This window comes from Myodes glareolus, chromosome 9 (genome assembly GCF_982192425.1).
Source record: "Myodes glareolus chromosome 9, mMyoGla1.1, whole genome shotgun sequence".
NCBI lineage: Eukaryota > Metazoa > Chordata > Mammalia > Rodentia > Cricetidae > Myodes > Myodes glareolus.
In genome coordinates this window covers 61,385,411-61,408,759 of record NC_142034.1, presented here as the reverse complement: position 1 = coordinate 61,408,759, position 23,349 = coordinate 61,385,411, and the positions used below count along the sequence as shown (strand labels likewise).

General features: G+C 46.6%; 1 protein-coding gene across 1 annotated transcript; it reads left to right on the top strand.

The window, feature by feature from the left end:
* Positions 1–17: 17 nt before the first annotated feature.
* On the top strand, positions 18–21,961 carry Trim16 (tripartite motif containing 16). Its single transcript, XM_048448240.3, has 6 exons — positions 18–731; positions 10,119–10,214; positions 15,685–15,918; positions 17,179–17,344; positions 17,698–17,793; positions 21,064–21,961. The coding sequence occupies exons 1-6, from the start codon at positions 231–233 to the stop codon at positions 21,645–21,647; spliced, it is 1,677 nt and encodes a 558-aa protein (XP_048304197.3). The 5' UTR covers positions 18–230; the 3' UTR covers positions 21,648–21,961.
* The last annotated feature ends 1,388 nt before the right edge of the window (positions 21,962–23,349 follow it).

The window sequence follows — 23,349 nt, the reverse complement described above, 5'->3', positions numbered from 1 at the left end:
TTCAGAGCCAAAAGGAAGTCCTGAGCCTTGTCACTGCAGCTGGCTACTGGCCAATCTGTAGGAGCCCAGTCCTGTCTGAGTGAGCTTCCTCGGGAGGAAGGGAGGGAGGAAATAGTTAATGTCTCAGGGCAGCTGCAATCAGCTAGGCGTGGCTCTTTGGTCTGACTTGGGCTACACAGCTCCCGAGCCAAGGGGCAGAGGAAGGACGCCTTAGTCCGCAGAGCCTCCAGATGGCCGAATTGGATCTGATTGCCCCAGGGCCACTGCCTGGGATCACCGTTCACCCTTTGGCCCCTCTTGGCCCAGACCCTGGGTCAGCTATCCCAGTACAAGAAGAGGACACGGACTCTCTGGGGAAGCCAGGAGAGGAAACCCAGGAGCAGGGCTGTGGTCCCGCACAGGTCAGGGCTCCTGGTGATGAGGGGGAGGGGGAGATCCTGTGTGACTTCTGTCTTGGGGCCAGCAGAGTAAAGGCAGTGAAGTCTTGTCTGACTTGCATGGTGAATTACTGTGAGGAGCACCTGCGGCCACACCAGGAGAACAGCAAACTGCACAGCCACCAGCTGACGGAACCGGCAAAGGACCAGGATCTGCGGACCTGCCCTCTTCACCACAGCCCTCTGGTTGCCTTCTGCCACACACACCAGCAGTGCGTCTGCCAGGAATGTGGTGAGGGTGAGCACAGGGACCACAACACTGTTTCCCTAGATACAGCCCGCAGGAACAAAGAGGTGAGTGATGGGGTCTGTTCACATGGGAGGGGGCAGTGGGAGATGGTGTCCCTAGGCAGAGGTCGGACATGCTGCCATTCCTGGCTCTGTGGATGTCACTTCGTGTTCTGAGTTCACAGGCAAGGACTTTAGCTTGTAGTGCCTGGGTGTTGGTTCGGTGTAAGTCAATATCTATAGCCAGTGGCTTTGGAAACAAAAGTGGGTCACTGTCCCAGTCTCTGTGTCCCCGGTACGGTGCTGTCTCTATTGTCTCTGTCGCTGCATGGGAATTTCCTCCTGTTTCTTGTTAGTGTTTGGTAACGTGTGTTTGGGTGTGGGCTGTAGAAGTTTTGCTTCAGGAGGGTGGTATTTCTCCCTGCAGGATCTGTGAGGCACAGATACTATCAGCCCACGAAATACAAGCCTTGGCGGAAGTCCAAGAGAAAAGAATAAACCTCAAAAGAAGCCAGTCTAAAAGGCTGCAGTGGAGTTTTTTTTTTTTTTTTTTTTTTTTTTTTTTAAAAAAAGCCAAGATAACAGAATTTGAAACACACATTGAGGTTAATGCCAAGGACGACTTAACTTACTGGCAAATAAAAGTTTCTTACTAGATAGGGTTGTAACATGACGGGGGCCGGCTTGTTGGGGCTTCTGTCCCGCCCGGTACCCCAACAGCTGGCAAATCCCAAAGAGAAATTACACACAGGACTCCATAAGGTTATAAACTGATTGGCCCATTAGGTCAGGCTTCTTGTTAACTCTTATAACTTATGTTACCCCATTATTCTTATCTATGTTAGCCACATGGGCTCAGTACCTTTCTCAGTGTGACAGCTTACATGTTGCCTCTTCGGTGGTCTGGACAGGAATGACAGAGGAACCTCCTTGCTTCCCAGAATTCTCCTGTTCTCATTGCATCACCTCTACTTCCTGTCTGGTTTTCCCACCTATACTGCCTACCTGGCCAATCAGCGTTTTATTAAAATATGATTGACAGAATACAGACAATTCTCCCGCATCATTTCCCTCTTTTTTTTTTTAACAAAGGAAAATACCCACAGTCCATTTGTTGGGAATGTGGGCGTAGTATTTCAGGCTACTTCCTGTTGGTTGGGGGCGCTGATAGTCTTAAGGGGACCTAAAGAAAATTTAGAGTTATAATCAAGTCATGACTGGAGTATCCTGTGAGTCTCGATCATCTCAGGCAGTAGTCTTGAATCTGTTCTGGATGTAGAACTCAGACATCTGGGCCATCTGTTCCTATCGGAGATTTTTCAGGTGGCCTCCCTTGGTCAAAGGTGATTATTCTTAACTCTGAATAAATCCAGAGTCTCTCGTTTTCTGTGGAAACAAAAGCAAAATCTCTTCTCCAAAGTAACATACCTTTTGACTTCAGTTTTGAAGCCAAGGTATTTTCAAAATTCCTATCTTGGGTTAGTTCAGCAGCATTTATAAACAAAAGTCTTTTAGCAGTTGTTGCTCCTTCCTCAGCAATCAAACAATTTAAAGAGAGCATAATAGCATACAGTATGAAGATTCTCTGTGCATTTTCCATCTTTATGTGGCTTTATTTTAACCTCTATTTCTTTTATTTTTACTTTTACTTTTTGAGACAGGATCTTTGTATATCTTTGTCCTGGAATAACACTGTAGACCAGGCTGTCTTTGAACTCACAGAGATCCTCCTGTCTCTGCCTCCCCAGTGCTGGGATTAAAGGTGTATGCTACCACACCTTGAACTCACAGAGATCTGTCTCTGCCTCCCAGGCATTGGGATTAAAGGCGTGTACTACCACACCTTGAGGTCACAGGTCAATCTACCTCTACCCCTTGAAGTCACAGAGGTCAATATGCCTCTGCCTCCCAGGCATTGGGATTAAAGGTGTGTACCACCACACCCAACTACTCTCTTTCTTTCCTTTTAACTTTAAGAACTTTAACTTTTAGCCTGCATATACACACTGTAAACCATTTAGAGGTTTTCTTCCTCTTTGAATCTCTCTTTATTGTATATTTTTCTTTTTCTGGCTATATGAGTCTAAAACCGTGGCTTTGACGGCCAGACTCATGGTAGAGGTACCACTGGAGCCTTTTACTGCCACAACTTATGGCGTTTCAAGGTCCTTGCCAGCAAGCTGCAGCATTCTGCTCACAGACCACACTCAGTCGGACTGCCTGCCTGAAAGAGTCAGAGTTTGCCCTGGCAGGACAGACAGCATTTTAAAACAGCGCAGCTTTTTTCCTGCTATGGCTGAAAACCGAAAAGCATGCGTTCAGCTTTTCCTCAACACAGTTTAAGTGTTTTGTGGCAGGACCTCTTAAAAGAGCTGCAGGGTTTTGCAGCTAAAGCTGAGTCAGGAAGCCTCTCTTATTTGAGAGCCTTGCTTGCCTCTAGCAAGCAAAGTAGACCCGAGAAATTGCTGCTATCAACAAAACATGCTTTACTCTATTCGATCCCAAGCTTTCTCAAGCTTTCTGTGGATTCAGTTATCCACGTCTGGGCGCCATATGTAACATGACGGGGGCCGGCTTGTTGGGGCTTCTGTCCCGCCCGGTACCCCAACAGCTGGCAAATCCCAAAGAGAAATTACACACAGGACTCCATAAGGTTATAAACTGATTGGCCCATTAGGTCAGGCTTCTTGTTAACTCTTATAACTTATGTTACCCCATTATTCTTATCTATGTTAGCCACATGGGCTCAGTACCTTTCTCAGTGTGACAGCTTACATGTTGCCTCTTCGGTGGTCTGGACAGGAATGACAGAGGAACCTCCTTGCTTCCCAGAATTCTCCTGTTCTCATTGCATCACCTCTACTTCCTGTCTGGTTTTCCCACCTATACTGCCTACCTGGCCAATCAGCGTTTTATTAAAATATGATTGACAGAATACAGACAATTCTCCCGCATCATAGGGTTATCAGGAGTGGTGGGGAAATACTGTGCTCTGACACTTTACTTCCATCAGATAAAGAAACCATTTCTGGAGCACTGCTCACCTTTGTCCTAAAGCCAAAAAAGCCTGGACGAGGTCTCGGGGCACGGACTCCACAGTTTCACCTGCTTTCTGGCTCCCACTTTGAGTCTTTCCCAGCAGAAGTGGGATTGACTCTTGTCCTGCTTCACACCCAAGGCCGTCCCCTCTGTGCACTGCCCACAGTTGACAGGGCCACGTGCTCTTGGGCAGTAAAGGGAAGAGGTGCCTGGGTAAAGGACTTTCCTCACCAGGGTATATGAGAGGTAGACTCTCTCTAGTCTTTCTGGGCGTTGTTCTGGAAAGTTCTGCATTCCAGATGCTAGTGAGTCACCATTTCCGGCCTGGGAAGCTACTTGTCAACTGTGTCCTGTGTTTCCACGATCAAGGGATGTCCTGTAAGGAAAGTACAGAAATCAGCAAAGGCATCAAAGGAAAGGGCCCCGCCCAACCTCCGGAGGGAAATCACCCTTGATGGGTATTGTCACTTCAAAGTTCTTTTTGTGGACTTTCCCATCCAAAATTTCAGTGATTATTGTGACGGCTCTGACTGTCTCTACTGTACTTGTTCACGTTCACACAGTTGAGTGAGGCACGGAAGCTTCTGAAATGCCACCTTATTGGAGAAAAATGAGGGAAAACTCAAATCACAACATTGTAATCTTAATACTTATCTATCTTATATGTGGGAGTCTGTGTGCATGTGGGTTTATATATGTGTTTATGCATGTGGAGGGAGAGGCTAACTTTAGGTATTGTCCTATAGGCATGCAATGAAATATGATTATATGTACCTCCTCCCATCCCCCTCCTCCTCTTCACAGTATGTCCCCTCCCAACTTCTCATCATTTGTTTGTTTGTTGGTTGGTTGGTTGGCTGGTTTTTCGAGACAGGGTTTCTCTGTGTAACAGCCCTGACTGTCCTTGAATTCACTCTGTAGACCAGGCTGGCCTCAATTCACAGAGATCCACCTGCCTCTACCTCCCGAGTGCTGGGATTAAAGACGTGCGCCACCACTGCCCAGCTGGAGCCAGAGCTCCGAACTGCTGAGCTATCCCTTCAGCACCCCCAGCTTCTTCCAATGTATGGATGTGGGATTCATGTCCTCAGGTTCGCACAGCAAGCTCTTCACTGACGGAGCTGTCTCCCCAGACCTAACTTTACTTAAAAAAAAATAACAAAACAACCATTGAAACAAAGAAACAAACCAAAAACCAAGCAAGATCTGGTGTACACACATTAGAGACATTTGGGCACAGCATGTTGCTATTCTCTTTGGAAGTAGAATCTGAATTTTACGAATTTTTAACTGGAAAACCTATGAATGAAGATGTTAAAACCAATCTCTACCAAACAATGCACCAGATTTGAGAAGTAGGGAGGAGATTCTCCACCCCAGTTCCAGATCCCATATCCACAACCTCTGCTCAGAACATCTACGCTTGGTTCCTTCAGAAATTCTCTGAGCCTATACCAACATGGATGCAATACAAACTGAAGGCTAGACCGCCTGGTACCACAGAGACGTGGGTGAGCGCTTTGGGCAGGAGGAGCAGTGTGTAGCACGTACGGAGCCCCAGATGTAGACATCTTAGGAGAGAGCTGTGCAACACCAAAGCCTGACTGAGAGGCTGTGTGTGTGTGGGGGGGGGGGGGAGTACAGTGTAACAGACCTGTGTTTTCTGGTTTACTTTAGAGAGTTGTGTCCTTTCCATCCCGTGTCCTTAGTGTTAATTCAGAGAGCAAATTTACTCTGTAGGCTCGGCCACACTCTGAGCGGCTCCACCAAGTCTGAGAAGGCAAAAGGTTTATTACAAGGAGCCCAAGAGCTCAGCTCAGAAGACAGTACCTTGAAGAGACAAGCACTATTAGGACTGTTTGGAAAGACTTACTAGACATATCGAAGATTCCAGAGACCCAGTGTCCCTTTCAGCTGGCCCACACCGCCTGCAAGTAAACTTGCTTTCTGAAGGTCACTCTGGAACCAGCCAAGGGCTAATAACTCGTGCAGGCATGTTGTGTACAGGAAATGGCAAAGCAAGGTCAGCTGGGAGGGCACAGAGTGACGTTTCCGGCAGGCATGTGAGTCCTTTCTGATGTGCCCATGGTTCCCACTGGTTAGAATGATGGATGAAAACCAGGCGTGGAGAGCTGGCTGCACATGACCTGATGAACTTCCTGATGAACTTCCAGAGCTCAGTTGCTCCTAACAGACCTCAATGCTCTTCTCGGCTCTAGATCATCGTCCTGAGGCTACTTTTATCTTGTCAGAATCTCAGGCCTGCCAGCATGGAAATGAGATCTCCATCTCTGCTGTCATCCCTAGCCTCCAACCTGTCTGTGAGTGTGAGTGTGAGTGTGTGTGTGTGTGTGTGTGTGTGTGTGTGTGAGGGAGAGAGAGAGAGAGAGAGAGAGAGAGAGAGAGAGAGAGAGAGAAACTTAGGTTCTTGGGACTACTTTTGTTATTTTCTTTGCTCCCAAAAGTGCATGTAGTTCCCTCCTGCTCTTCAGAGTGCACTTGACAGGTTAAGTGGGACATTGGCTGTACTGTGTACTCTCAGGGAATTTGGTCCAGGAAGGTATGACACATGCTATGACTTCACGGCATACCAAGGGATTGGGGCAACACAACTCGGCATGATTGAAGTGGGGAGCCGGCCTGGAAGTGAAGTCAGGCCAGTGCTCCTGGGAGAGGGAAGGCCTGAGTTAAGCCATGCCTTCGATCTTTGAAGACCACTAGTTCCAGGCTACCAGCTCAAACTTAGTATTGATTCCAAAGGTCAAGATGGATCCCGATTGTTCACACAAGATGGATCTGTGAAGAGAAGGTACCAACCATCTGAGAACTGGAAGGTTTAGAACTCTCACCCAGCATCACCCAGTCTGTTTGCTGGGAGTCAGTAGGTGCTCCAGGGCCACGCAGGGTAATAATTTCTCACAGAAACCCAAACGAGTGCCTTTGGGTCAGTGTTATATAACTTGCTTACTCACAAGCACCAGACTATCCCACTACGCTTTCCAAGAGCCAGGAGTGTGTGGCTTAGCTGATCTTATTGGCATGCAGCAGGTCCCGGTCCAGCCACGGAGGAATGGAGTCAGAGTCCAGGTCTAACTCTTGTGATCCTAAAGGCAAAGTTGGCCTTGCAGCAGAGCAGAAACTTAATGACGCTACAAGATCCTACAGTCAGGAACAAGGTCTTCAAACTCCAGTCAGCTCCATTCTCAATGCTCCCCCACTCTGCTCTCTGGGAGAAGACTGGGCTGTCTGGGCTCCCAGCCTGCACTGCCCTGCTCCCAGGCTGTTGCACCATGGCCTGGATGAGTGCAGGGCCGCTCTCTTAGGGGACTCTGAGGGCAGAGTCTCAGGAAGCCCATCATTTTCTTTCTTTCCTTTTCTTTCTTTCTCTTTTTTTTTCCTTAGCCCATCATTTTCTAGGAACAGGAATAACTGGAGAGACAAGACTCCCAGACAGTCCCGCCTTTTGTGGTAATCCGGAGTGCTTTCCTTCGTGGTGACTCAGAGGGGTCCTCCTTTGGTGCGGAGGCATCCCTTTCTCCTTTTATGGAAGTCTGAGGGCAGAGGCGTGAAGCTCCTTGCTGGATACCCTGGGTGTCTCTCGAAGGGATAATGGCTTTAAAACACCCTTGAGGCATCGCTGCTCAGATGAACCAGCTTGCTAGGGCATGCTCTGTTGTGTCTTCCGATTCCTTCAAACGAGCAGCTTGCTCGTTTCTCTCTTTGACCCTGGGACTGGGTCATTGCAAAGGTTCCAAGATTGCCCTCAAATAGGCAAGGCACCCCTCCTCTCCTTTCCCCACTCTCCACTCCTAGACATAAGATCTCAAGTGTCAAGGGTGCCATGACCGAGTCACCCTCAGCTTTATTTCAGAGACCTAGGGCTTTAGCAAAGTCTGCCTATGGGCCCTCCACAATGTCTCCGTGCTCTGCCTAGAGTTGTTCCTTCAGTGTGTGTGTGTGTGTGTGTGTGTGTGTGTGGAGGGGGGAGGGCAGGGGTGAGGGAGGTGTGAAACTCCCCCAGGCTTTGTGGGAAAGCAGCTAGATGCTTAATTTATGACTTCTGAGGTTTATTGGGCATAATGACTTGGTTGGCAACACAGACCAAAGCTATTAAAAGCACTGAGAGCTGTTTATTAAGTGTGTGTGTGTGTGTGTGTGTGTGTGTGTGTGTGTGTGTGTGTTTTGCTGTCTCACTGTGGACGTAGGAAAGTGGCAGTTCCCCTGAGGTTTGCAAAGGCTTAGGTACTCTATGTTGGCAGATTGTCTTTTTGGCAGATGACGGTGTCCTCTGAGCCTAGAAGACAAGAGTGAAGAGTCAGGACAGACAAACCTAAGATTCTCAGGCAGGCCCTTGCTTTGGCTTGGGCAGGGGTGGGGTAGGGAGGGCAGAACTTGCCTCCAGGTGCAAACACAGAGCAAGAATAGAAAGCAGTTACGGGAGCAAGCATGGTGGTGACCGATCACAGAAAGGATGAAACTATGGACACTTACGGCTCACTTACAGTGTACCTGGTGCTGTAGAGTTCTTATTAATTTCACTTAGTTTGTTATCTCATAACCTGAGAAGTAGGCATTGTATCCCTATCTCCCAGGTAAAGAAATGGATCTTTAGAGACATTATGTTGTGAAATAAAAAGAAATGCACAGATGTCGACAGCTTTTCTTGGTGTTCTGGACGAATACCTGACAAAGAGCAGCTTATGGAAGGTAGAGTTTCTGCCTTCTAGGTTAGGAGGGGTGCAGTCTGTCATGGTGGGAAGGTAAGGTGGCAGGGGCTTGGACAGCTGGTCACAGAGAGCCCAGGCTGGAGCGATGACTCAGCAGTTCAGGTCACTTGCTGCTCTTGCAGATGACTCAGCAGTTCAGGACACTTGCTGTTCTTCCCGGGGACCCAGCTTCCATTCCCAGCACCCAAGTATTCAAACACATGAGACTCTGGGAGACATCTCACTTCCAAACCACAACATTCTGCCTATCCCTGACCCCCGCAGGTACATGGCTATATCATAATAAAAAAAGTTCAAGTTACTTCTGAGACTAAAGGCAATCTCTTTCCTGGAACTAGTTCTTGTAAACCAGGCTGCCCTGGAACTTACAGAGATCTGTCTACCTCTGCCTCCCGAGTGAGTGATGGGATTAAAGGCATGTGCCGCCACCGTCCAGCTAAAGGCAATCTCTTAACTGTGGACCTCTGTACAATCAAACACAGTTTACACGGCTCTGATAAACAAGGCACAGAGTAAATATTCTCATTCCAAAAGGAAGGAATGGGACATAACAAGAAAAAAATTAAGCCAAATCAGGGTTAAAAACATATCCTTCATGCCCAGTTCTGAGACTGGGATGGAATCATCTGGGTTCCAGATGACACCCCCTATTCTGCTGACTGCAGCACACACGGCCTTTTTCCTGGGCAGGTTGTGTTCCATGTCCGCAGCTTTCCTCCGCAGTTATGACTCTGGAATGTCCTCAATTTCAACTTCCCTTCATACGGTGCCCCCTCAGGGTCTCTGCCACACACTGCCTGGTCTCACTAACTTCCTGGAATCCTGGTGCAACCCTCCACGACCCTCTGACTCTTGCACTATCATGTTTGCAAAACCAGGACCATGTGGGTGGGGTTCCTGGCTCTACTGGCAGTTCAAGATGTAGCTCAGCCCCTTGAATGACAGCCTTAGTGGGCCCTGTGTCCATCACTGGCTGAATCTTCTGAAATACATCACCAGGCAGTTGTTTCTGAGCAGAGAAACCCTGCTGTGACAGCCTTAGTTCAGAGCCTCTCTTTTCAAGTATATTTGCATCTTCAAAACCTGGCCCTTTCGATGATGAAAAGTCTTGCTCTCAAAGCACTTTCCCAATGTCCCGTGCAGACCACCGAGGATTCTCTTCGATATGGCTCATCCCTTTATTGATTGCAGATCATTTAGAATCTACCCTTGTCTGCATCTTTAGTTTCTCGTGCTAATTTCCTTGACAAGTTGCGTATTTTTTCCTACCTGCTCACGGCCTCTCTCACTGCAGACCTGGATGAGGGTAGTGAGCAGTAACCAGGACTTAGCCTGAATGTTACTCTATTCTGAGATGTCCTCTGCCTGACAAATTAGTCTATTACTTTTGAATTCACCCTGAATGAACTTCTCAGGACATGGACAGAATGCAGATTCTTTGCCAGAGTGGGACATAAATGACCCTTATCTCAGAACAGTTCAAGCTGAATTCAGTCCCAGGAGGCCACTAACACCTGTCTGTCCCTTTGCGCCTCTAGGGTGGTTTCTGAGATCAGCTTTAAAGGTCATGCTCTCCTCCCAGGGGAGAAAGGCAGGGATGCGAAGGACAGAAAGTGCTATCCTCCTTGGGGACTATCTGTATACACCAGACTCTTTGCTCCTGAATTCTCTCCTTCCTCTTCCTCAGGCTGACCTTCGGTGCACACAGCTGGAACTGGAGCAGAAGCTCAAGTTGAATGAAAACGCCATTGCCAGACTCCAAGCCAACCATAAGTCTGTCTTGGTAAGGGTGACTCGGGTGACCTCTCTGGCTTCAGCATATTTGGCTGCCACTGCAGGAGACCCATTTGGGGCTATAGGACATGGGTTAAAGATCCAGCAAAGGTCTCAGTAAGTGAAAGTAGTAGGCACAGTTGGCCACATTATGAGGTGCCTTCACCTTGTCAGGATTTCTTATAAAATTGACTTAAGTAGGATGAAGAGATGGATCAGGGGTTAAGAGTACCAGATGCTATTTAGGAGGACCCCAGTTCAATTCCCAGAATCCACGTGATAGCTCACAATTGTCTTTACCTTCAGTTCCAGGGGATCTAATGACCTCTTCTGGCCTCTATGAGCATCAGGCATGGGTATACAGACATAAATGCAGGCAAAGACCCATACACATAAAATAATAGTAAGGATATTTTAAAAATTGACTTAAGTATTAAAACTAGTTAAATGATTCACCTTTTAATAATATGAAATACACCCGGATTAGTCCCCCACCCCGCCTTCTCTGTCTGTCTCTCTCCCCCTCTCTCTTCCTTCCTCTTGGGTGGCACACACTCCCTCTTTCTTTTGACAATTTCACTTTGTAGCTCACACTAGCCTAGAACTCACTATGTCGAACAGGTAGGACCAAATTTAGCAATCCTCCTGCAGCAGCCACTCAAGTGCTGCTGGGATTCATATCAGGATTATATATGTTTTCTTAACTAACGGAAATGTGTGTGTGTGTGCTTGTGATTAGAGGTGTTTAGTCAGAGCTCCAGGAACTTTGTGTCCCCTGGCTTCTTCTATCCCAGTAAGGTGGTCTGGAAGCTGGAGAAAAGAATCAGGAACTCCTAGATTAGTCAGTGGCATTTGGTGAGGCCAGTGCTATGACAGGCAGCTTAACTTTAGTCTCTTCTGGTTTGATTTTAATTTTCCAATAGTAAGTTCCATAAATACCTCTCACTGGTAACAAGACATGAGCTACCACTCAGAAGAGAATGTAGGACACCTGCCCTGTGTCACTGAGTTGGAAATGTCATCTTAAATGCTAAGAATGAATGATTCTGTCTACTTGACTCTCCACCAGTCACCCACACTTTATCCACTACCTATTCACCTACTTATCTGTTTATCTACATACCTACCCATCCGTCCGTCCGTCCATCCATCCATCCATCCATCTGCCCATCCATCCATCCATCCATCCATCCATCCATCCATCCATCCATCCATCCATCCATCCATCCATCTGCCCACCTGTCCATCCATCTGCCCATCCATCCATTCATCCATCCATCTATCCATCCATCCATCCCCCATTCATCCATCCATCTATCCATCCATCCATCCCCCATCCATCCATCCATCCATCCATCTATCCATCCATCCATCCCCCATCCATCTACCCATCCATCCATCCATCTATCCATTCATCCATCACCCATCCATCCACCCAACTATCCATCTAATTATCCATCACCTACCCACTCACTTATAAATTTATTCTATTCTAGTATCCAACTTAATCTCTGTCTCCTGAATGTTTATAATTAACTAGGTGCTGAAGGATAAAACCCTTCCTAATCAACAGCTGTTAGGTCACAAGCCTTCTAACTACTGTGTTTTCTGTACTTCTTAGCAGTCAGGCCACACCTCTGAAGTCTCTCCCTCTTAGACACACAGTTGATAAGCTGGGCCTCTCCCTTGCAGCTGCAGGATAGGTTTATGGTCCTACTTTGTTCTTCCCTTAATGCCCCTTAGCATATAGGCTAAGATCAGGCTTACCCCTGATCTCCATAAAAACCTATAGGATGGAGGGACTCCCTTTGTTCTAGGGGCTTAAGGGAACTGACATATCTAGAGTCCTGCCTCTCTCTTCAGGGTCCTGCATAGCTGCCAAATGTCATGGGATGCACGCTCTGAACAAAGCTAAGCAATCTCTAATGTCAGATATCAGTGTCCTCTGTTCAGATCTCATTTTCTTTGTTATAGGGACAGTATCTTTCTAAAGAAAAAGAGTTGCTTCTGTAAAGTCTCAGAGACTTGATCTGTAAGTTTTGGATGATTTGGAGGATCACACAGGGCACTGTTCTGGCTCTTTAATCTGAGTCCTACTTAGTTCCCATAAAGACATGGTGGCCAGAGAGATAGTGCAATGGCCACCAGGAGTATGGAGCCACATAGAGAGTTGTTAAGACTGTCTTGGACTCTTCTAATTGACTGGATGGGAGAATATGGGATTGTTGTTTTCTTGTCCAAAGAATGATTCAGTACATCTGAATGGGTGTGTGCACATCCTCAGATTTTTAAAACCATCAACTACTGAATTTGCATGGCATACTTGTCATGGCTTGGGAAGTAATTAACATTGTTCACACATTTCATTCATATACAAATAAACATCTCCCAATGGGAAGGTTTAGGAAGGAGATGCCACAGCAGGAGCCGGAGCCTCATCCACCAACATCATCCATCATCAACATCATCCACCATCAGGTGCCTCCCTTAGGCTAGCCTTCATCAGGATGGCCACTGATGGAATGGGGAGGGATTTAGCCTTGAATTTTGTCTTCAGACTAATGCCATCTAGCCTCACATAACTGTTCTTTTCTGAGGAACCTACATATTGTAACTATGGAGGTTCTTTTCCCATGCCACCCTCATATTGATTTCCATGTCTTTTTCTGTGCCTGGATTTTAGAATCTGTTTTAAAAGTGTCCATAAGCCAGGGAAGCCAAAGTCAAGCAATGCGGCACTGCACTGATCGTAGTAACACCACTTACTAGTCTAGGAATTCTTGACTCTTTTCTCCAGTCTCTAGCACGTATGACAGGGAATCTGCTCTGCTCAGACAGAACACCCTCCGTGAGAGAAGCAGCCCACGTAATACAATTCCTGGATCTCTGAGTGAAAAGCTACACTCAACCCCTACCAGGCAAACACAGCCTGGTTCAGAAAGCATACGCAAGCTTGTCATGGTGACTCAGACCTGTAATCTCAGCACTTGAGAGGTTGAGACAGGAGGATTGCCGAGAGTTTAAAGCCAATCTGGACAGAGAGTGGGAAGGACAGGGAGTCCCTACTTGTTTCTATGACTTGTAAAACATGGATTCCTACTGCCTGATGGGTGTGAAGGGTGACTGAGCCAGAGAGCTGGAACGAGTTACTTAATGTGGAGCTTGGATGAGATACCAACAGCTCTACAGCCGCCACTCCAACCCCTTAAAGCAAAGTCTGTAAGCAAAACTGACTTGTCTTCCAAGGTGAATTCCTCCATCCTTTCTTTCATATTCTATTTTCAGTATTAAAATATAATTTAACAATTAGATTGAAATCCAGTCATGTGCTGAGAGAGTGTACAATGATGAGTTCATATTCCATGGATATATATATGCTTGAGCTGAGTTCTTTGTAAATGAAAATAAGTTTGGCTCCGTTTTGGAGGTTCATAATTGTATGTGTTCAAGGTGGGTTCTGTGAGGGTCTCATGGTGGCTAGCGTCACCGTGGCAAGAATGTGTACAGAAGAGAGACAAAGAGAGGCCAGAAGAGCAAGACTCACTTTCCTTTGTTTTGTTTTCATTTTTTTGAGACAGGTTTCTCTGTGTATCTCCGACTGCCCTAGAACCCCCTCTCTAGATCTGGCTAGCCTTGAACTCAGAGAACCACTTGTCTCTGCCTCGCTGAGTGCTGGGATTATAACAGTCCTTTCACAGGAACTCATGAGGGGTGGGGCCCAGGCAAACTACCTCAGTTCCTCCTGAGGGTACAGGCAGAGCCCTCTATGACTCTTTCATTTCCTTCTACTACAGTGCCTAACACGCTGGGGACGAAGTAGCCCAGCACATGGACAAACCGCATCTGAACCATGGCTGTCATCAAACACACGGGTGCTGATTATAACTCTTATTTTGGGCAAATCACTGAATTGCTGGTGTCTCTGTTTCCTCATCTCAGTAACAGGGAGCATCATGGAGTCTTCTTGTTAGGGTGTTTGCGATGCGAGGAGATGGGACGTTTGCTCCAGTTTCTGCAACAGAGCAGCGCTGACTCATCCTGGTTGCTGCACTTATAATTCCATATCATTGTACAAGTAACCGGACAGGCAACAAGGACCCTAGACCGCTTCATGCTGTCCTGGCTCCTGCACAGGACCACTTATCCCAGGGCTATTCCTGGGCTGGGCTGGAGGAATTTGGAGAAACTCTGTTCTCTGCATTCTTTCTTAATGGTACCACAGCGTGTGTGCTTCACGTTCTATCCAGTCCTAGCCTGAGGAAACCAGCAGATAATGGAAAAACTGACATGCAATGAGTGTGTGGGCATTCCATACACTCCTCAGGACCCCCTCCAGGAGGGATGCCCCTCGCTCTCTCCCCTTCTGCCATCAGCCGTAGATCACAAAGGCTGACTGGAGACTGTGCTCTCCCAGCCTTTCATTCCAAGGTCCAGCCTGAAGCAGGCAGTGGCTCTCCTATCTACTGCCATCTTTCCTTCTTGTCTTCTCTTTCCAAAGCTGTTGGCTCCCACCGGCACCGTGACAGCCCTTTCCTGACCAGGATACTCATTTTGAGTTGCTGCCTCCTCGGAGAGAGGGGTGCTTCTGTGCCTCCCTGAGGACATCAGCCGCTTTCACTTCTCTCAGAAGCCTGATGTAGGCCTAGCCCTGGCCCTAAATTGGCAGAACTGAAAACAGAACCTGGAGAGAGAGCTCAGCTATGTGGGCAGTGGGGGTGTGGAAGATGCTGAGGCAGGCAGAGAATGGGCCCTGGGCTATCGGGTGGGGATATGGGGATTAGGACAAAGGAATCTACATCCAGGACTGTCTCCGGAAGTGCACTCAGTGATGTGCAAGTGTTTGGGTGCCGCAGTCACCAACACTCTCTAAACCTTCGTGGGGACTGCCTGCTGGAGACCCTGTAATATCAGATGTACTTTTGGCTCAGCTAATGGTCATTTAAACAAGGCATAATTGAAACAAGGTTAAGAATACTTAAACAAAACAGCACAATCATTTCTCTCTCTCGAAATATATTTATCAAATATACTGAACACTACTACTGCCCTTATGATAGTCAGTACAGTGGTTATCACAACTTGTGGGTCACAACTCCTTTGGGGTCCAATGACCCTTTCATAGGGGTGCTACATCAGATATCCTGCATATTAGATATTTACATTATGATTCATAACAGTAGCAAAACTACAGTTATGAAATAGCAACAAAAATTTTATGGTTGGTGGGGTCACCATGGCATGAGGAACTGTATGAAAGGGTCACAGCATTAGGAAGTATGAGAACCCCAGAATTAGTGTATACCGAGAAGAGTACATCTGCTTTCCCGGGAACCCGGAATTCCCACAAGCACAGAACTGCCTCTTACGGTCTGGTGTCCCTTAATCTTTGGACTTCTCAGCTTCCTGGTTGTGGGTGTTGTGCTCTGACCACGCTGGAAGACTGATGGAGTCTCGCCTACCTCCCACTTCTTCCCTACCAGATGTCGGTGTCAGAGGTAAAGGTGGTCACTGAAGAGAAGTTTGGGGAACTCCTTGCAGCTGTGAGGAAGGCCCAGGCTGATGTCATGCTGTTCTTAGAAGAGAAGGAACAGGCTGCATTGAATCAGGTCAACGGCATCAAGACCCACCTGGAGTACAGGAGCATCGAGATGGAGAAAAGCAAGCAGGAGCTGGAGAGGCTGGCCGCCATCAGCAACACTGTGCTCTTCCTGGAGGTACGGAGGCTGGGGGCAGGGCAGGAACCCTCCATGCATCTGGCCTGAGACACACCCGTGAACGGGACTGTCGTTTCACACAGGGAACTGTAAAAGCAGGAGAGTCAGGGCTTGATTCATCCGGAAGCGGTAATCCAGGAGGGACAGAGAGAACCGCGCAGAGTGGGGACGATCCTGGAAGGGGACTCTCGCTCTAGGTTCTGTATGCGGCGCCAGATAAGAGACCACCATGTGCAAAGACGGGACTGTGAGAGACCATGACTGGCTCAAGGAGCCAAGGTGCTTTGACAAGCCATCTTGCAGGATAACGCTACACATTGTTTTAGATCTGTCACTAGATACCACTGTGAGGCATTTTTAAAAAGCCACCGAAACTCTCAAGGGTGTCATATTCCTCACTTACCAAACCGACAGGTCGGAGTAAAGAATCTGCGACTTTTCTTTCAGTTTTACGATTTCAAATACAAACAATTTCTTGCTTTTGCTTTTTAAACAATTCCTTTTTGTTTGCAGAAAATCAAATACAGTGAAAACCAGAAATATATGAAAGAAAAAACAAACAAAACAAAAAACCAAATGTGGATAGTCTCTCTCTTTCTCTGCTTTGTTTTGCTTTGCAATTCCAAACACAAAGAAAACATGGAGATTCTTTGGGTTGACAAGGACTGAGGGTTGGCTTGGGAATCTTTAGATGCAGCAGCAGTAGCCAGTTCTTCTATCCTTACCACAACCTGTACTTAAGCTATGGAAAGAGAAAGAATCAGAAATAACCATGGTAAGACTGTTCTTACTCTCTGGTCCTCAGTCTGTTTTATATATGAGAGCTGTCTGTGCTCATACATCTTTTGACAATAAGAAACCCACTTTCCAGACGGGAATTGGTGGTGCAGACCTTTAATCCCAATGCTTGCACTTGGGAGGCAGAGGTGGATGGATCTCTGTGAGTTTGAGGCCAGCCTGGTCTACAGAGTGAGTGCTAGGACAGGCTCCAAAGGTACACAGAGAAATCCTGTTTCGGAAAAAAAAAAAAGAAAAGAAAAGAAAGAAAGAAAGAAAGAAAGAAAGGGAAAAGAAAGAAAGAAAGAAACCCATTTCCCCACTTGATTTTAAGAAGACTCACTTCCTCTGTAGGGCCCAGAAGCATAGAAAACACTTTATAAGAACTTTCTCTGTGAAGCACGCGTTGCCATCAGCCCATTTCACAGATGCAGGAAGAGATAAGCTGAGAAGAGCTGCCCGACTCTGTTTCCCTTTCTGCAGGAGTACTGCAAGTTTAAGAAGACTGAAGAGGCTGCCTCCCCCAGCATTTACATAGGGCTGAAGGATAAACTCTCAGGCATCCGCAAGGTCATCACAGACTCAACTCTGCACTTAATCCAGCTGCTGGAGAGCTATAAGGAGAAGCTCCAGGAGTCTGCCAGGGAAGGTGAGGAACTACGAGGAAATCTGGGAAGGGAGGGAGAAAGAAGCATTTCAAAGCCGTTCCTCGGCTAGGCCATTGGTGACTCTTCTCTCGGCTTTGTAATTGCAACCTGAAGGAAGTAAATCTGTTATATTGCATCAGCATTTCTGTGACTGGCTTCTCAGGCTGCTGGTGTCTGGGTTTTGAGTGGCTTCTGTGTCAGCCTGGGGTCTTCTCCAGTAGGGTTTGTCTGGTACGTGGAGTGTGCCCAGGTTCCCAGGCACCAGACCCTCCAGAAGCCTGGGGGAGGGCAGCCTGTTTCTTGGGTTCTCCCAGCTACCTGGACAGGTGCTAGTAACAATTCTCTGATTTTCTAGAGGAATATGACATCAAAACTCAAGTGTCTGCCATTGTCCAGCGCAAGTATAGGACCTCAAAACCTGAGCCCAGAACCCGGGATGAATTTCTCCAATGTAAGTTGTGAAAGGTATCCCCTTCCGCATGCTGATGGCAGTGTATTGCTTTTCCAAAGCAAGAACCACCGTATCTTAAAGAGGATTTAGGTTCTTATAACCTCTCATCTATACCTAAATGATATAAAGTTTCTAACTAAAAGATTTCTTCCTAAAATAAATTAAGAAACACAAAAAATGAATAAAAATTTCTCTATACATACCTATCACTCAGTTTCTCTAAAATGTTGATGTCGTACATAACTGTGATACATCGTGCAAGAAATTAGCTTTGTTGCAATATTATTAACAACTTTGCAGATTTTTTTTTCTGGCTGTTCTAGTTACTTTTCTATTGCTGTGATACAACGTCATGACCAAGGCTGTTTACAAAATATAAAATAAAGTGTTTATTGGGGGTTGACAGTTTTAGAGGGTTAGAGTCCACGACCATTATGGCAGGGAGCATGGTAGCAGGCAGGCATGGTGCTGAAGCAGTAGCTGAGAGTTTACACACTGAAAGACAACCTAGAGGCAGAGAGAAAGAGACACTAGGAATAACGTGGACTTTTGAGAGCCCAAAGCCCATCCCCAGTGACACATCTCCTCCATCAAGCTCACACCCCCTAATCCTTCCCAGACAGTTCCACTCACTGGAAACCAAGTATTCAAATAAAGGAGCCTGTGGGGGGCCATTCTCATTCAAACCACCGCATTGGTCCAAAGTTGAACTCAGGAACACAGATGTGTGTTCTGGTTTCCTTTCTGTTGCTCTGACAACAGTCTGAACAAAAGTAACTTAGGGGAGAAAAGGGTTTATCTCATCCTACATTTCTGGGACACAGTCTCTCATTACGGAAAGTCAGGACAGAAGTTCAAGGCAGGCACTTGAAGCAGAAACCACGGGGGATGCTGCTTGACGGCTGGTTTAATCACAGCCTTATGTTTATTTAACCAAGGGCTGATGACACCCACAGTGGGCTGGGCCTTCCTGGATCAATTAATAATCAATACAACCTCCCCAGACTTGCCTACAGACGAATCTGATTGAGACAATTCTATTGGTGCTTTCGTCTTAGGTGACTCTAGGCTGTGTCAAATTGACAAAGCTAACCAGGACCCATGTTCTCATGTTTTCTTAATCCTCTCCAATCCATATCAGTCCCTCAGACTTCTTTGCATTTCATGGCTTGATATTTTGAAATGTCCTGTCCACTTACCACATGGATTATTTTTAAGTCTGCCTTGACAAAAATCTTGTTATTATTACATTGATGCGGTCTGGCAGCATTTTGGGTTTTTTTTTTTTTTTTGACATAGGGTCTCCACATGTATGTAGCCCAGGCTGGCTTTACACTTATGGTCCTTTTGTCTCTGCTTCCCAAGTGCTGCGATTAGAGATGTGCGCCCATACCCAACAGTTACCATTTTCAAAAGCACTGTATTTCTAACCAGACATTGTAGAACATGTCTATAACCTTGGCAACCTCTAAGCATAGCACTCATAAGGCCAAGGTATGGGAATGGAGTGCTCAAGGCCAGCCTAGGTTACTTGGTGAGATTCTATGTTAAGTGACCAACCAGTCAGCCAGCAGTCACTCAGCCACCTACTCAACCAGCCAGCCAACCAACCAACCAAATGAATGAATGAATGAACAAAGTACAAATAAAAGCAAAATCAGAGCTGGAAAGATAGTTCAGTGGTTAAGGATACTTGCTGCTCTTGCAGAGGATCCAAGTTCAATTCCTAGAACCCACATGGCAGCTCACAATTATCCAATTCCAGTTTCAGGGGATCTAACAACCTCTTCTGGATTCTGAGGGCACCAGGCATGCATGTGGTGCACAGACATACATGCAGGCAAACATTCACACACAACAAATAAAAGTACCCCATGCCTAAGCCATAGTTTGTGATAGAACACGTTTAAGAGGCCTATCATACAATACATGCTGTAGACTTGCAAAAAGGAAGCATCCCCACCACCCATATACAAAAGCAATGCCTATGATATATATGTGATGTTACATACATACACATGGCAGGATTTAGCCATCCTATGGTGAAAACATTTTTCCAAATACCATGTGGTATATAATAAATGCAAGCAAATGTCTATATGTCAGGCGGAACTTAAAGTGATGTGGTAGTCGACAGGTCATCATTTCACCTCCCAGCAGAAGGAACTTCACTGCAGTCAGTTGATTTTTGTGGCATCCTTCTGGAACATGCAGCTGATGCCTGCTATGTGGTTTTGGGGAGCAACCACTGTCTCCCCATTTTTGGGGGGCTTTTTTTAGTCCTGCCCAGAAGTCCTTAGCTATGTCTCGCTCTTGCTGCAACCTCGAATGTTTTGGACTTCTCCCACTTTATTCTCTCCTGTTTCCTGTCCAGAACACATATATATTTTAGAGACAAGCATAATATTGTACACTAAAATGCCATTTGGTCATAAAATGAAAAGTTAAGTATATACTAGCATTATTTGTCTTTCTTTACAAGTGTTCTTACATGTGTTAAACTTTTTAAAATATTATTTTAGGAAATAAAACAGGGTATCTTTTGAAATACTATTTTTTTATTTTTGTTGTTTTTGTTTTGTATTATTCAAGACAGGGTTTCTCTGTGTAGCTTTGGAGTCTGTACTGAAACTTGCTCTGTAGACCAGGCTGGCCTCAAACTCATATTATTCTTACTGTGGACAATAAACAAACAACTTATTACACTATACCAGGCAACAGTTGCCTATGGCTTAGATGCAGGCGAAGCAAGAGGCTTGCTTAAAAGGAGTGACTGGAGCCTACAGGACCGCCTGCTGTCTGTATCGTAGGAGGGACGAGGGCAAAAGAAACACGAGAAATGATTTTGTGTTTGACTTGAGTAGATGTGCATGGAGGTGCTGTTATTATTTTGGGGGCTGAATGCACTTGACGGCATGTCTAAGACCATGTTCAATGCTAGTCAAATGCTTAACAAATGAATGAGTGGATCACATGTAGGTATATGAGGATCTGAATCCCTGAACTCACTCCAGACCCATACAATAGTGCCTGATTTCCTGTAAACAGTCTATGAATGGATGAATGAGTTAACTTCTTTATTCAGTTCAGATATTACAGCAAGTGCCAATCAATTTGGCCTTAGAAAAGAGTGTGTTCTCTCCGCTGGTTTTCACCTACCCCTTGTGCTAGGGGAGCATGGGCTGGGTAAACAGAACCAAAAGATGGGTATATTCTCACGACTGCCTTAGGGACCAGCTGGGTTTAAAGCTGTCTTCTATGTTTCCTCAGATGCATGCGACATCACATTTGACCCAGACACAGCGCACAGGTACCTTCGCCTGCAGGAGGACAACCGCAAGGTCACCAACACCACGCCCTGGGAGCACCCCTACCCGGACCTCCCCAGCAGGTTCTTGCATTGGCGGCAGGTGCTGTCCCAGCAGAGCCTGTACCTGCACAGGTATTACTTTGAGGTGGAGATCTCTGGAGGCGGCACCTACGTGGGCTTGACTTGCAAAGGCATTGACCGTAAAGGGGAGGAGCGAAACAGCTGCATTTCCGGAAACAACTTCTCCTGGAGCGTTCACTGGAACGGCAAGGAGTTCACAGCCTGGCACAGCGACACAGAGACCCCACTCAAGGCTGGCCCTTTCCGGAGGCTCGGGATCTACGTCAGCTTCCCAGGAGGAACCCTTTCCTTCTACGGCGTGGAGTATGATACCATGACTCTGATCCACAAGTTTGACTGCAAGTTCTCAGAGCCAGTCTACGCTGCCTTCTGGCTGTCTAAGAAGGAAAACGCCATCCGGATTGTGGATCTGGGAGAGGAGCTCGAGAAGCCTGCTCAGTCCTCAGTGGAGGCTGCTCCCTAGATTCTAGGATCCGCCTCCCAGACTTTGCTAACCTCGACGACTGGCCGCAGCTGGTGTTTTAAGGTGGTAGCTGGCTCTGGGAACTGTGTGGGTCCTGATGGAACGAACTTAACTGCCTGCTTCTCATTACAGTTCATGTACAAATGCAGAAAGTCTGAGGCACTAAAGCCTCCCCTGAAATCTTCTAGTGATGGGTCTGCTCAGGTCGTTGTCACCCTTTACCCAGAATTTATGACCAGGGCTCTTCAAAGCATAACAAGACTGCACAGGAATCATAATAAATCACAAACACATCGTTGTGCATTTCTTACGGACTTGACGGTGTCTGGAGTGTTTTCTCTGTGTTGGTTCATGTCATCTTCATGGCGCAAATTGTAGCCTGAGGGCTGGCTTGTTGGGGTTTCTGTCCCTCCCAGTACCCCAACAGCCGACAAGCAACAAAGAAAATCACACACAAGACTCCATAAGGTTATAAACTGATTGGCCCATTAGGTCAGGCTTCTTGTTAACTCTTATAACTTATATTAACCCATTATTCTCATCTATGTTAGCCATAATGGCTCCGTACCTTTCTCAGCTGGGCAAGTTACATGCTGCCTCTTCGGTGGTCTGCGCAGGAGTGCTGAGGGAGCTCTGCTTCCAGAATACTCCCAGTCTCTTTGCTCCACCCCTACTTCCTGTCTGGCTTTCCCGCCTATACTGCCTGCCTGGCCAATCAGCGTTTTATTAAAATGATTGACAGAATACAGACAATTCTCCCGCATCAGCAAATGTTTACATTGTCCTCATGCTAGGTAGTAAGAGACAGTGCTAGGACAGTTAGCTTGCTTGTTCATGGTCAGTCTGACCACTCAGTAAATGAGGCTTAGAGCTGGGATTCAAGTCTGGGCGGGATGTTGTTGAACTTGGGACCATGTGTTATGCTTACCTCATTAGATCATTGTGGTGGTTTGAAAGAAAATGGCCCCCAAAGGAAGTGGCACTGTTAGGAAGTAGTATGTGTGACCTTGTTGGAGGAGGTGTGTTACCGTGGGAGTGGACTTTGAGGTGTCTTTTCCTCAAGTTTCCTTCAGTGTGACAGTCAATTAACTTCCTGTTGCCTGCAAGGCATAGCCATGCTTTCCATCATGATCATAATGGACTGAACCTCCGAACTGTAAGCGAGCCCCCACAAGTGATTTTCTTATAAGAGTTGCCGTGGTCATGGCGTCTCTTCACAGCAACAGAAACCCATAACTAAGATAGTCATGAACGTTATGGATAAGTGCTAAAACCACATGCTAAACTGCACAGCCAACAAGCAGTGTCTTCGCATCGTTCTTAGAGTTTGCTCATCTTTTTGCATGTGCCAGGCTCAGCCTGGCCATCCAGCCTTCTACCATCCGAGCCCTCAGCTCTCACACGCAGCAACCCGTTATGGTTTTGAACAGCAAGGTTTAGAATAAATGTTTTAGTGAGGTCCTTTAGGAAGGAGTCTTTGTCCTCTCCTCTAAAGTTACTCAGACTTCATGGACTTGTCTAGTTTTCTTGTGCAAAGGACTAGTTCTTCAGGAGTTTGGGGACAGTGCTCACCTCGCTTAGGAGGCATTCCATGTTTGTGGTAAGGTGATACCTCCTGCCATGGTTCCCGTGTCTCCCCAACACTCTGTTGACCCCTCCATTCTCCTTCAGACAGATGACAAACATCCACCAAGCCTTCAGG